Source organism: Balaenoptera ricei, chromosome 1 (assembly GCF_028023285.1).
Source record: "Balaenoptera ricei isolate mBalRic1 chromosome 1, mBalRic1.hap2, whole genome shotgun sequence".
Lineage (NCBI taxonomy): Eukaryota > Metazoa > Chordata > Mammalia > Artiodactyla > Balaenopteridae > Balaenoptera > Balaenoptera ricei.
The window spans coordinates 35813168-35828001 of NC_082639.1; the positions used below are offsets into that span (position 1 = coordinate 35813168).

Here is a 14834-nt window from a genome sequence, read left to right on the forward strand (position 1 = left end):
ACCCTACATTCTGCGGTTCCAAGCCCGGACTGTACTCAAAGGTCCGGTTCGAGTTTGACTCACCTCAACTCCTTTAAAAACTCAATTTCTGTCTCAGAAGTCTGTTTCCTCTTCTTTAAGTCGGGGCCAGGGCCCCACCTCCCTCATGGGGTCGTGAGGATTAGAGGAGAGGAAGAGGATTTGGGCAGTGTCTGGCCCAGAGCAGGCACCCTGTAAAATGGTTGCTTCCATGAGGCTTTTATTCAGTATTCTTGGGCGCATCTAGACCCTCAGAGTTCAGGGCCAGGCTGCTCTTGGAACAGAATACGCGGCTGGGTGGAGCAGCTGCTCCCCTGTGGTGCATCTGGTCCATCACCCGCTGAGGACAGGACTCAGCCTCCGGATCCCCCCGCCCATCCTCTCAGCCTATGCTGACTCTTCAGTGCCCCCGCTGCTGGGTCTTGGTCTTGGTTCCCGATTTGGGGGTTTCTGTGTGCAGTAGGCTCAGGGTCTGTGTCGGGTCCCTTGACCAGTCCTGGCTCTCTGTGCAGGGGAGCCTCTTCCCCCAGCAGGGATCCCACCCAGGTACCACTCCCTGCTCCTGCCTGTGGCACCAGCTGCCAGGACTCCCGCTAACCCCAGCTGAGCTGACCTTGATATAGCCCCCCTCCCTCTGGCCAGGGCCCTGAGCCCCACCTGCTTGAATGAACATTTTCTGTGACAACATCCATCGCATAAACGTGACCTGTTGAGTGCCCGTCGGGGCTGTTCTCGCAGGAGATGGGTATTTGGCACAGGCCCTGGGCCCTCACACTCCCTGATGCTGGTGGGGAGGGCTGCCCAGGACCACAGAGCAGGCCAGCCCTTTTTCCCTTGGTATCAGGGCCCAGCCTGGGCACCCCTCTCCCCACCTTCAGCTCCCAGCCCCTTGGCTGTTCACGCCACTCCTGCTGCCCTAGGTCTGGGTGGTGGAAGAGGGGTGTCGGGCAGTGAAGGGGCTGTAGCTCAGACGCAGTGGCCCTCCCCTGGGGCCTGAGCCATGAGAGCGTGGCCTGGAACTCTTCTAGTGGCTCCGGTCAGGTCAGGTCAGGTGGGGTCAGGCAGTTCTGTGTGTGTCCTATGTGGGCGTGACTGTCAGCTGGCCTGGGCTCTGGGAGGGGTAGGTCTGTGCAGGCAGTGGTTTTTGTCAGGCTGTGTCCTGTGGGGTTGTTAACTGTCCATTGGACCGTCCTGTGTGGGTGTGATTGTCTGTCGGCTTGTTCCAGGGAGCGGGTGTTGCTGGTGCCTCAGGATGTTCCCTGTCACAGATGGCTTGCCCGGTGTGCTCTCACCAGCAGAGTTCTCAGGCGTTTCTGCCAGGGCTGGAGGTGGCCAAGTCGGCCGGTTTCACCCCCATCTCCCACTCCGCCTTCACCTCGGCCTCCCTGACCTGGACCTGCCAGGACTGGCCCCAGCCCTTTCCTCCACCCTCTGTGAGCGTCCTTTTCAGCGGCACCCCCGGTCCCGGCTCCTGTCTGTCCGTCTGTGGCCAGAGCAGCCCTTCAGGGCGCTGGCCCGAGTGGGAGCTGCATCCTCCATTAGCCTCCTGAATTATGCGGGAGCCGTGGTGGGTCGAAGCACTTTAGCAGGACCAGGCTGAGGAGAGGAGCCAGAATGGGTGGGGCTGGTGGGGGCGTGGGGGGGAGGTTGGGTGCTGGGAGCAGAGGCTGCTGGGCACCGGGCCCCCAGGGCCACCTCTTCCTTCCTGTGGGTTCTGGTGGGCGGCAGAGTCTCAGGTCTTGCCGAGGAGGGCATTGCACGCTCAGAGGTCCCAGGCCAGCCGGTCTACAGCCTGTCCCACCCACGCCCGGCTCCGCAATGCTCTGATGGGGATGCTCGTTGGCAAACAGGCTCCAGTACCAGCCAGAGTGTGGCGGACACTCAGTGGAGTTGGGGGATGGGGTGGAGCCCCTGGCCGAGCCAGCAGGCCCGACTGGACCGCGTGGGGGGCGGGCTTGTGCTCCAGAGCACGACCCTCCGTTCCGGCCAGGAGGCCTCCGGGCTTGTCAGGGAGAGCTTCCCGGAAGCAGCACCCGTGCCGGGGTGTGGCCCTGATGTCTGCAACATCTGGTCAACACAAGCCGCAGATGCTGTCGAGACCCCTCCTCGGGTCGCAGGCCTGACCGTTGTCTTTGTGTCCCCACAGGTGCCTTGCAGATTGAGAGCAGCGAGGAGTCGGACCAAGGCAAGTACGAGTGTGTGGCGACCAACTCCGCAGGCACACGCTACTCGGCCCCCGCCAACCTGTATGTGCGAGGTAAGGACTCAGGCAGTGCCCAGCCCTGACTCTACGGGGCTGAGCTGCCCTTGCCGGGCTTGCTGCCCCGAGCCTTGGTGTGGACTTACCAGGCTGCCGTGGGCCCAGTCTCTCCTCCTTTCCGCCTCTTTCTGCAGCGGCCGTAGCAGCAGCAGCTCCCACTGGGCAAGCTCCTAACATCCGCCCCGACTTTGCCTTCCTCCCGCAGGCCCTTTGGGAAACAGACACTCTTGGGAGCATTTGTATCTCTTGTAGGTCCTGCCTCATGGGCCCAGAGCCCCACGGGAGTCTAGAGCCTTCCGAGCAGACGTGCGTGTGTGTGTGTGTGTGTGTGTGTGTGTGAGAGCAGGCACACATGTCTGTGTGTGAACGTGTGCACACCTGCCTGGTCTTCCTTGAGTGTGTCCTGCCCACCCCAGCAGGCTGGGCTCTGGGCCAGGTGTACCTGCCTTCTGACCAGGTTTGCCTGGGGCCTTCCTGGAGGAGGAGCCAGCTGTGCTTTGTCATCAGCCAGGACCCTGTGTAGGGGGTCAGGCCGAGGCAGCTTTGAGCCCCTACAGGTGAGCACCTAGTGTGTTTTAGGTGTTCCTTGCTGGGACTGCGTGGATCCCACACTCTCACAAGTCCGGGTACCCAGCAGAGAGGGTCTGGGGACTGTTTTGGCCTGTCCAGTCTGTTATGCTCACAGCCCCAGGGGAACCAAAGCTGGCCACCTACCCCTTCCTGAGAACACGGGGTTTTGTGTGCACGGTGTCCAGGAGGGGCCCTAGGCGCCCCTCCTACCTCTGCCATCCCCCCCACTTAACCCTCCCGCACAGATGGGCGTCATTAAAAGTGAAACCGTCTCCACTCCAGGGATTTGTAAAGGAAAGTGGATGCAGTTTCCTTGCAGTGATGATTTCATCATGCTAAGTGCTTAGTGCAGCTTCACAAAGGGTGTCGTCTGCCTGTCCGCCCAGGGCCAAGCATGGGGCAGGGCAATGGCAGTGGCCTGTCCCACTCTTCAGGGCCACATGGTCAGACAGGGCAGAGAGAATTAGGCCATCAACCATGTGCTTATTGAGGGGCTGTGATGTGTCAGGGCACAAGATCCCGAGAGGCCACAGGTGATGGGCAGACTGTGCTTCAGAGACTGGCTGATGCCTCATCGGAACTAGGGGCATGGGACGGGAGGTCCCCACTGGTCCCCTTCTCAGCTGTTCTCATCTTCGAGGCTCCCCTGAGCTGACCCAGGGCCTGTCTTAAGGAGCAGCATCAGGGCATGGAGGCCAGGAGCGTGCAAGCCACCCAAATGGCCAAGATGAGTGTTGTAAATTGCACAGCCTTCCCCCACACTGCTTCAGGCAGAGCTTCTGACCAGCGCACAGGGGCCTGACGCGTCCCCTCTGAGAGGAGCAGCTGGAACAACCCTCCTCAAAGACCTGCCTCCTCCCACCCGGACCACTCCGACTGCTGTGTGGGCCTGACCAAGCACTTCTTCCAAAAGACCATAGGCTCGAGAATGTGGAGGTTCCGGGCCTCAGCAACAAAGTCCTTCACTGCGTGTGGCTGCACCAGGGAGAGGAGAGGCGCGGCAGAGCCGCTGTGTATCCCAAGCAAGCTGCACGGGTGCGGTCATATGGGCACGTTTCCTGGGGCAGAGCTGCAGCGGCCGTACTGAGACAGGAGAAGGCCCAGACCCAAGGTGGATGGACTGGGCGGCGTCGTCTTGGCTGGGCAGAGTTCTCCAAAGTCACCATCACACCAGCCTTAGCCCTGAGGCAGGACAGTGGGTCTCTTTGGATGAGCTGAGCTCGGCTGCTTCTGTAGCTGGTGGCTCAGGCACTGACCAGGAGGCTCTTACCTGCAGCCCCTCTTACCCTTCTCTGTGGGGACCCCACTGTCTACACGTGGTGAGCTCAGGCAGGACTCTGGCCCATCCCCCCCTTCCACCAGGTCTTCCTGAACTGCCTTCCTGGGCCCATTTCCACAGGCCTTTTGGGCAGGGAATGTAAGGGTTCCTTTAGTTCTAGCCCCACTTGCTAGGGATTCTAAAACAGGGTGTCCCAACCCCAGTTGGCTTGTCTCTCCCTCTCTGTGACACATGCACACACACACACATTCCTGTGGGCCCTGGTGTCTAAGGGCCAGTTCTAAGTCTGTCCCTAGGACCTGCCTCATAACCTGGCCCCACCTGAATCTGTGCCTTCCCTGCTTTGCATAGAGCAGTTTGCCCTGTAGCCCCAGGACAGGCCTTACTCTGGACTTCTAGACACCTAGAAAGCCCTGCTCCTAGGACCCTGGCCTCTGGGGTCCACCCCCTCCTCATCACAGTCCTAGTAAAGCCCCTGCTTTCTGCCCCCAGCAGTGCTGAGGGCCCATCGACCCCAGCTCCTCTGGCACAGCCTCTGCGGTGCTGGCCACGAATTCTGTATCCTGGACCCTGCCAGTGGGTGGTCCACGCATGGAGAAACCCCCAGTGCTGGCCTGCCCACTGGCCTGTGCCCCCCTGCCTCCCAGCCAAGCGGCAGCCACTGGGAGGCCCCCACTGGGCTCCAGCCATCAGGAGCCTCAGCATCCGGGTCAGTGTGGACTCCAGCTCCATTGACATTTGGGGCCCAGTAACCCTTAGCTGTGTGGGGCTGTCCTGGGCGTTGTGGGATGTTTACTGACCCACTAGGTGCCCGTAGCACCCCCTTGTCACAACTCACAGTGTCTCCAGAGCTTGCCCAGTGTCGCTTGGGGGGATCCTCCTCCCCCCCCCGTTAGGAAACACTGCTCTGGATAGACAGCCTCGCGCTGGCTGTCATCTCCATCCGTCTCTGACTGTCTTCGGCCGTGCCCACAGCGCCGGAGGCCGTGTCTCCTCCTCGGATTTGGCTTCAGTGTCCACCTCACGTCCCTCTGTCCCCCAGACTCGGGGCTCCCATTGTCTCTCTGAGACCTGCAGTTGCTGCATTTCATGGGACCGTGCATGTAACGCTCCTGGCCCAGTGCCGGGCACACAGTCCGGAGCTGCTTCCGCTGTGGGGATAGCCGTGTTGGGCCTGCATCACCCAGTTTCGTCTGACTTTGCTCACAGTTGCCCGCAGCTCCACCCACAGTCTAGCTTGCCCAGGCGTGCTGGGTGGACCAACCTCTCTCCGTCCGACTCCCTCCCCCAGTGACTCACTCTCTCCTTCCATCCACAGCGTCTCTCTCTTCCAGCTCTTAGGACACACAGCTGCCAGGCACCAGGGAGGAGCCACGCCTCCCACAGAACCTGGCCTACCTGCCCCCACCCTTCCCCCTTCTCTGCAGGGACCTGGCCGCTGGGCCACAGCTGTCTCTAAACAGGGCGATGGCTCCACGGCCTTTCTCCCTACAGGCTTCCAGACCAGCTGCTCACACTCTGGTGCCACCCAGCGTGGGGCTGCCTCAAGGTGGCGGGGTTCTAGTGGCCCATGTGCCTTGGCGGGTTTGTGGGCTGGGTGGGCCCTGACCCCAGAACCCAGCTCACTGGGTCTGTCCGAGCCTTGAGGTGCGCGTGAGGCATGGGGGCCTGCCTGTGCCCCACTCCCGCCCCTCCCTGTCCCACCCTTGGCACCTGGTGCCTGCCAGCGGGACGCAGCCCTGTCCGCCGTGTCCTCCATGAGTCCTGAGTCTTTTGTGAGCGGCGTGGTCCGCGCGCACCTGCGGGCACATGCGTGTGCGTGGGGCACGAGAGTCTTGTCTCGTTTCCGTGCTGTGTGGGCAGATGAAGGTTGGCCTGTTTTTACTCTCTCTGTGTTTCTCCTTGTCTTTTTTTTATTTCCTCCTCATCCTCATCGCACTCTGCCATCAACCCAAACTCTCATCTCTCAGATCAGCGAGAAGGTTGGTCCTTTTCACTTCTTATCCATCTACAGTTCGCCCATCGACGCGATGCTTCTGTCCATAGGGAACAGCGGGCTTGTTCAGCTCCTCAGGCCCCAGTCAGGCCTGCCCGCCCCTTGGGCTCTGCGCTCCACTGTTTGGGCGGCAGGCGGGCAGGACCAGTGGTGGGTGGGCAGGCCCCCCTGCCCCGCATGTTTCTGCTGCTTGGGTCCCTGACACCCCACGTGTCTGCATGTCCCCTTAGCTGGGCTCCCCTGCTGGGGAGGTCAAGTGGGCATGGTGCATGGCACGAGACTGGGCCCTGCCTTTGTGCCCAGGCCAGGCCAGCTCTCTGCTCCAGGTGGAGCTCAGGAGTGGTTGTGCAGTAAGAGCTGTAGGGCTTTATGCACACCTGTGGGGCCTTCCACAGTTCCCCTTACCTAAAACCCACGTTTGTCCAAGCTCAGTCGAAACCACTGGAAAGATGAAGGGGAAAGGCTAATGGAGAATGAGCTCACCCCTCAAGATCCTGCAGCACAGGGCGAAAGTCCTACAGAGTCTGCGCTGTCCTTGAGCCCCTCTCCCAGGCCAGATGGGCAACAGCCCTGCTCTGCCTACTGAGTTTAGGGTCCGGGGTGTTGGGTGGGTGGCACCATCTTGGCTCACTGAGGAAGTCTCCCAGTGACTTGTCTTTTCCGTCTCCGACCAGATCCAGATGAGGGTCTTCCCACCTGCCCCAGGCCCTTCTCTCTGCCCGAGCCCCCCAGACAGCTGGCACTTCCTCAGTCCCATGCTGGGTGCTGGGCATTCAGAGCAAGAGCTCACACCTGACTGAACGGTCAACTGCCATTTAGGGAGGCCCACGTGGGAGCCTACAAGAGGCCCTGGCCCAGCCGCAGTTTGGGGAGCACTTCTTAGACTCCACCAGCCCATTCCAGAGCAGTCTCACACCCCCAGGGCCAGGCCCCTACCTCCAGTCCTGGGACCAGCAGTAGGGGCTAGCGGTCCTTCCTGTGTCACATGGTCTGAGTGCTCAGAGGAGGTTCTCCTGTCTACTGGGCTTTGGGCTAAGCCCCAGGGAGCAGACCCGGGCCACCTGGTCCCCTGTTGCATTCTCTCTGCGGCTTGAGTTTCCTCCACGAGGGAGAGGGAGCCAGTCGGGAGGAGGGCTGTGGCCTCGGCTCAGATATCAGCCCTGAGCATCCATCCATATGCACTCCTGAGCTCTGGGGCATTTCAGTTACACCATTTCGCTGACCGGGCAGATCTGCCGGGGCGGTTCAGAAAACAGTCATCAGCAGAGAGAGCCCAGCCTGCAGCCGCCTCCCCCTGCACCCCTTCCCCCACCCTCCTAGTCCCTTGTCCCTTCTTCTCCCTGTCCGTGGTCCCACCAAAAATAAGCATGTACACAAATATTTAATGGGAAGGCATAAATGAGTTTCTAAATATTCCGGGGGGATTTGCCCGGCTGGTAATTTGTTTGGCGCTGATAATTCCATCTTACATTTTTCCAGCTTTACTTAAAAGTGTGTGCCGAGTGCGCCGGCATTTAATTACTGCTCTGCGGCAGCCACAAGGTTATTTATTAAAGAGTTATTTTATCTTGATACAGTGGATCCTGCCCCTTATCCCCTCCTGAATGCTGTGTTATTTTCATCAGAGAAATTTCCGCAAGTGAATGCAGATTGCGGGGCTGCCTGCCCCCGCGGTTAGGCTGTCACCCCACTGAATGCCGATGCCTCCAGGTGCCTCTCCGCCCTGTCATAGCGGGTTGTCAGCTCCAATTATTAGACTTAAAAGTTACAGCTGGAATATAATCCAGCAATGGCAAGGCCCTGTTTTGGAAATTGTCTATAAAATGTCAGCTCTGAGGATGCACGGGGAACGGTAATAGACCGGCATTGTTGGAGCTCAAGATTAGACACTAAGTGCATTTTTCCCCGGCTCTGGTTTTTCCTTCCCTGCTGTTGCTTCTGTCAATAGACCGAGTCCCGGGCGAGTCCTGCCCCTTTGGGAGGCCTTGTGTCTGTGACAGCGGGAGGAGTGGCGGTGGGACTGTTGCAGGGAGACGCCAGCCACCCCTGGCTCTTGGGATGGGGGTGGCCATCGAGGCAGGTCCCAGGTGCAGGCCCCCATGGGCACTCGGGGTCCCAGGAGGTAGTCTCTCGCCTCTGTTGCCCCCACCCTCCCTCTGTGGACCTACCCTGACCTCCCTCACACTGTGGGGAAGATGAGTCTGAGCTGTGGGAAACCGCGTCCAGGCTTCTCGTGTGTGGCTGTGTATCCCTGTGAAAGCATGAAGGGTGGCGCCCTGCCAGCGTGTGCCTTCCAGGAGTCCCTGGGCTTGAGGCCCTTGCGTGGTGCTAGGGATGACCCCAAGGGTCACATCTGACCTCTCACTCACCTTAGCCCCTGGGGTTCTCCCTTCCACCTGCATCTAGGAGGGGGAAAATTAAAAATAAAAACAAAACTCTTCCCAATGTTAGTTCCCAAGGGGCCTCCGCTTCCTGGCAGTGGCACAGAAAACCCTGTCCTCCGGGACTGTTTGAGGTAAAGCCCAGTCAGTTTCCTGCACTGCTTAGCTTGGGACCCAAGGTTTATCGGCCAGGGACCTGCTTCCTTCTCCTGGGGCTCTTTGTTCTTATGTCCAGGGACCTGATCAGGTCCCAAGATTCTGCCACTGACCACAGTCAAGCTTGCAGCTGTGACCTGACACAGGCTCAAGGCCCATCCTCATGTCAGCTGGAAAGTGTCTTTTCCTGGCAGCCTCGGCTGACCCAGAAGCTTCTTCGTGGAGCCTCCTAGGTCTCTCTTTTCAGCCCTGTGAACCGGGCCTCAAAGGGGCGTGAGCTTTTTCATCCCACAGACCTACTCTAGTACATATATAAACTCGGGCACGTCCCCGAAGTGTCAGTCTTCAGTCAGTTCCCCAGTCTGTAACTGGGAGGTGTGGAAACCTGCAGCACATAGGAGGTGCTCAAGAGTGGTTACCTTCCCCCAAACCCATTTGGATGCCTATGAACAAGGAGCAGATAGGGCAGCCACTGGCTGAGAGGAGAGTCTTCACTTAGTCAGTTAAGAAGACTGCTGTGCCTTTCTGCTCGAGCCAGGGCTGTGCCTTCACCGGCAGGCCTGCCTCTCCTCCGTGGCCTGCCCCCCAGGCTCAGCGCCAGAGCCCAGGGAGTGCCTGCACCATGTACGTGCCTCCCAGCCTCACCCTTGTGCTATTTGCGGGGAGTGCTCAAAGGAGGCTCTTTGTCGAGGCTTCTTCCTGCCAACCACGTCCCCGGGATCCACCTGTTCCCTGCCGCACAGCACTGCTCTACCTGTAATGTGCTGTTGTCATTCAGTGTAGACTCCCAGCTTTAGGACAGGTGACAGAAGCCCACTACTATCAGCTTAATCGCAACAAGGAAACTTTTGTCTTACAAAACTAAAAACGTAGAAGCAGATTTAGTGTCAGGCAGGCCTAGATCCAGATATTTGAACGGTTTGGTTGGGCCTTCTTCTAATAGTTTTCACAGCAGTCCGAAGGCTCTATCTTGTTAGCCAGATCTGGGTCATGTACCCCAAGAACCAAGAGTGGGGGCTGAGATGGTTCTCCTAAGAAGATGAGGATGCCGATTCTAAGGGGAGGCGGAACACTGGACACCCACGAGACACGCTGAGAGCCCAGTGAGCCTGGGGCACAGAGGGAAGTAGACCCAGCCCCTGGTGGTGGTCATGCCCGGCCCGCTGGGACACTGGCAGTGCTTTGGTTCTGTCTGGAGACCTTGGAGTCGAGGCAGGGGCTGAGTAAGGTGTAGTCTGGGCTGAGGAGTCCTTTAAAACTCCATGCGGGAGATTTTTAACATGGGGGTGATATGAGCAGATTTGGATTTGTGCCAGCTGTTTGTGGAGGGCCAGTTACGGGGTCGGGGGCCCAGAGGGCGACAGCAAGGCAGGAGGAGCAGAGGAGAACCTGGTACAGCAATCCAGGGAAGGATGGTGGCTTGGACTTTGGAGGTGGCAGTCACCTGTGGACTTGGAGAGAAATTAGTGTTTGAAAGATATTTTAGGTGGTGCATTAGCAGGACCTGGTGATTTGCTAGATGTCTGGTCTGTGGGCTGCCACTTTGACCCCTGTGTAACGAGGTCATAGGTTGGACCAGGTGGTGTCTGCAGTTACTTCGAGCTCTGATTCTGTGCTTTTGGGCCGTGCGAGCAGCAGTCTGGCACTTGTGGTGGAGGTGCTCTCGATGTAGCACCATGGGTCCTTCGCATGCCTGGGCTCCCCAGCAAGGGCCCTCAGAGACCCACACTCTGCGTGGTCCCCTCTGGTCTCTTAGGCTCGCTGCCTGCCTACTCCAGCCCTGTGTGTAGGGGTGCCCAGGAAGGACACACCCCGGCCTCTGCCCACCAGCTGCATGCCCCGTCTGCATGCCAAGCATGCCTGCCCACGGCTAGGTCTTGCCTGCCTTCCCTCCCTCTGCATGTTCCAAAAGTCTGTGCCGAGCTTGTGACTTTGGCGGGGGGATGGGGGGGTCCAGGCTGCACCTTGGACTGAGAGGCTCAGAACACCTTCTGAACGGGGAGCCCGAGGCCGGAGGTCGTGGCCAGGCACAGCCACCCGCCCCCTTGAGATCCTCGTTCATTGGTGCTGAAGGCCGTCTGCTTGACACCCTCATCATGTTACTGCCATCGTCATGCCCATCCTGCCCGCGGACCACGTCCCTGGCCCGCCCCGAACCCAAGCCCCTGCCCAGTCCCTCCTGGAGGCTGCCCCTACTCCTGGGTTCTCAGGCTGTGCCTTGAGCATGGCTGAGGTCCTGGCAGGTGGTCATGCCACTGCCCTCATCTCTTCCCCTGGGACCATGGTCTGGAGGTGGAGGCAGTGGCTCGAGAGAAGGTGGCCGTGTCACTTCCGGGCTGACCCTCTGCCCTGCCCCAGTCATGCTCTGAGGACCCTTCACCCTGGGATGCCTGGATCTCTTTCACTAGTGCCTCAGCTAGCCCCTCTGGAGACCCCTGGGGGGTCAGGAGCAGGTAGGGGCGGGCACTGGAAGGCGACCTGGGATGTGGCCCTGACAAGGCCTTGCAGTGAGTCCCTGTGTGACCCTGGGCCTCAGTTTCCTAGGCTGTAAAATGGGAGCTTGGTTGTGGAATCTCTCGTGTTCCAGACAGTCCCTGAGAGCGGGGTGGGAGGTGGTCAGCCGGGACCCAGGGACTCCACCCCTCCTGTCTCTGAGGTGGGCTTGGCTCTGATGAGAGGGGCTTCCTGGATGAGGGGCCCCTGCCCTTGCATCCCCCCACATGTCCTGCCCGGGCTGTGAGTGCCTCTCTCCCTCCTCCCGCAGTGCGCCGCGTGGCTCCTCGTTTCTCCATCCCTCCCAGCAGCCAGGAGGTGATGCCGGGCGGCAGCGTGAACCTGACGTGCGTCGCCGTGGGTGCACCCATGCCCTATGTGAAGTGGATGATGGGGGCCGAGGAGCTCACCAAGGAGGATGAGATGCCGGTCGGCCGCAACGTGCTGGAGCTCAGCAACGTGGTGCGCTCCGCCAACTACACCTGCGTGGCCATCTCCTCGTTGGGCATGATTGAGGCCACGGCCCAGGTCACCGTGAAAGGTGAGCGCCACTGGTGTGCCTGCCATGGCCCGTGGCCTTCCCTGTAGCAGGGGACGTGGCAGGCGAGTGCGGCTGCCGGGATACAGGCAGGGCTGAGGGTCGTTGCTCTCCTGGTGCCCGGCCTCGGGGTCCTCCTGGCCCTTAGTTGGTGGAGGGAGGGCTTTCTGTCAGAAATTGTCTTAATCATTATAGCTAACAGGTGTTGGGTCCCTGGGGGCAGATGCTGTGCTGGTTAGTAAGCAAAGATTATTTTGTTCAAGTGGTGTCGTGCTTGGAGATAGGTGCTCTCATTGTCCCGATTTTATTTTTTAAGTTAGGAAACTGAGGTGCAGGGTCATACGGAGGTAAATGATGGAGCAGGGACCTGAACCCTGGGCATCTTGATCCCACCGCACACCATTCTAACCACTACATAGCACCAGGCCCTCGGCTTTACCAGCCTCCTGGCAAGAAGGATGGGAAACAGTAGCCAAGGAGGGTGGGTTCTCCCCACCCGGAGCCCTGGGACAGGCGCATGTAGAGCAGACTCCTTGGGGTGTCCTGCTTCCACTCTCCCTTCCAACACCCCCCCCCCCATTCTGCAGCTGGAATCATCTTTTTCAAAAGGTAAAGCAGGATCATGTTACCCCCTTTAAAGAAAGGGAGAAACACCTTCCAGTGGCTTCCGGCTGCTTTTAGGATGAAGACCAGGATCCTCACTGCCATGAACCGAGCAGGCTGACAGTCCTCGGTTTTGCCGTGCCCTCACCCCTCCCTTGCCATCGCTGGCTCCATCTCGCTCTCCAGGTCTCAGTTCTGTGAAGCTTTGCCCGATCACCCCATCCAAGAACACCCCTGGATTTTTCTCCATCTCAGCACCCTGCTTTCTGCTGTCCTTACCCATACCAGAACCATGATTATCAACTCACTGATCATTTCTCTCTTACGCTGGAGTGTAAACCCCACGAGAGCAGGGGTGTGACTGTGTGACAGTGTGTCCTCAGCCCTAGCACAGTGCCTGGCACAGAGTCGGCACTCAGTATTATTTGTTGAGCGATTGGCTGTGGACCTGGGACCTCACCTTCAGTTTGAGCCAAACCACGTGGTCTGTAAGGCCAGCAGCCCGTCACGCTTTTTCAAATCCAGGGCCATTCCCTAAGGAAGTATCTTCCCTGTCCCAGCCCCTGTTACACATTCTTGCCAATGGAGGAGCCCAGACATGCTGCAGAGGCAGAGATCTCTGCTCCCCAGCCTGTGTGCCTCCCATCTGCATGGGGCCCAGACAGGCCCCCTCTGGGTCTGTTTGTTAGGTGAGTCACCAGGGCTGACATGAGGGAGGATCCAAGGAGTCCTAGAAGTGACTTGGGTAGACAGTGAATGACCCAAGGCCACCAGCCCCCACTAAGTGAACTCAGAGGTCACCAAGGGCTTTCCAGGCCATTCTTCAGGGTGGGCTGTGGGGCTCAACCACACTCCGGTTGGATGAATCCCAAGGGCAGGGTTGGCTCCTGGGGTCATGACCTCAGGCAGCCCTGAGCTTTGCACTTTGTCCCCAGCGCTGCCGAAGCCTCCAATTGACCTTGTGGTGACAGAGACAACTGCCACCAGTGTCACCCTGACCTGGGACTCTGGGAACTCAGAGCCCGTGTCCTACTACGGCATCCAGTACCGTCCAGCGGGTGCGGAGGGCCCCTTTCAGGAGGTGGACGGCGTGGCTACCACCCGCTACAGCATCGGTGGCCTCAGCCCGTTCTCGGAGTACGCCTTCCGCGTGCTGGCGGTGAACAGCATCGGGCGCGGGCCCCCCAGCGAGGCGGTGCGGGCACGCACGGGGGAGCAGGCCCCCTCCAGCCCCCCGCGCCGCGTGCAGGCACGAATGCTGAGCGCCAGCACCATGCTGGTGCAGTGGGAGCCGCCTGAGGAGCCCAACGGCCTGGTGCGGGGCTACCGTGTCTACTACACCCCCGACTCCCGCCGCCCCCTGAGCGCCTGGCACAAACACAACACGGATGCCGGGCTCCTCACCACCGTGGGCAGCCTGCTGCCCGGCATCACCTACAGCCTGCGCGTGCTGGCCTTCACCGCCGTGGGTGACGGCCCCCCCAGCCCCACCATCCAGGTCAAGACACAGCAGGGAGGTAGGCGCTGGCCGGCCGGGCAGACCTGGGGTGGGCAGGGCTGGGCGGCACCTCCTCCCTCAGCCATGAGCTTGGGGCCCATGTCCGCCCACACGGCCACTGGGGGAGGCGGGGCGGGCGTGGGGGTGAGACCCTGACTTCCCCCGCCTCCTTCCCCTGGGTGCCCCTGCCCTCGCGGTGACTGGCGAGGCTGATGGCGCCGGGCACGGGGTGTTGCAGTGCCCGCCCAGCCCGCGGACTTCCAGGCCGACGCGGACTCCGACACCAGGATCCAGCTCTCGTGGCTGCTGCCTCCGCAGGAGCGGATCATCAAGTATGAGCTGGTGTACTGGGCGGCGGAGGACGCGGGCCAGCAGGTGAGCGCTCAGCAGGGCCAGAGGCGGGAGGGCTCCGCCTGGTCCTTGGCGATCTGTGGTGGGCTCACCCAGGCAGGCTCTTCTGGATTTCTGTGGTTGTGTGGGCACAGCCCCTTGAGGCTCTGGGGCCCATGTGGCCTGTGTGGTTCTGTAGTCTTTGTCACCCCTGTGGCAGGGACAAAGGCCCTAGGTCTGTCCTGGGTCTCCTAGGCTCTGTGGCTCACGTGGCTCCAGTAGAGCCCTAAAGTTCCCTGGGGCCACGTATCCCTGGTGTTCCCATGGCCATGTGGTCGGTGAGGTGCCCTTGCGTGATCCAGGTGGCCACGTGGCAGGGAACCAGCCCTGCAGCCACGGTGGGTCCCCAGGGATCAGCTGCAGCCCATGTTGGGGGTGACCTTTCAGGTCAGGGCAGTCAGTGAGTGCTCCCTGCTCTTCCAGCACAAGGTGACCTTCGACCCCACCTCCTCCTACACTGTAGAAGACCTGAAGCCCGACACCCTGTACCGCTTCCAGCTGGCTGCCCGCTCCGAGATGGGGGTGGGCGTCTTCACCCCCACCATTGAGGCTCGCACAGCACAATCCAGTGAGTGTCTCCCGGGGCCACTGTCTGCTACGGCTGGGCGGGACATGGACACACACATACCCCTTCCCTTCGACCAGGTGGGTG

At 60.3% G+C, this 14834-nt stretch overlaps 1 protein-coding gene across 4 annotated transcripts in view; it reads left to right on the forward strand.

Annotated features, from left to right (window-relative positions):
• PTPRF (protein tyrosine phosphatase receptor type F) overlaps positions 1 to 14834 on the forward strand; it is an 85722-nt gene that overhangs the window by 42376 nt on the left and 28512 nt on the right. For all 4 annotated transcript variants that reach the window (XM_059920752.1, XM_059920757.1, XM_059920768.1 and 1 more), the window contains exons 7-11: positions 2165 to 2275; positions 11425 to 11694; positions 13230 to 13811; positions 14031 to 14167; positions 14606 to 14750. In XM_059920752.1, the coding sequence (XP_059776735.1) occupies positions 2165 to 2275; positions 11425 to 11694; positions 13230 to 13811; positions 14031 to 14167; positions 14606 to 14750 (1245 nt within the window). The remainder of the gene's footprint in view (positions 1 to 2164; positions 2276 to 11424; positions 11695 to 13229; positions 13812 to 14030; positions 14168 to 14605; positions 14751 to 14834) is intronic.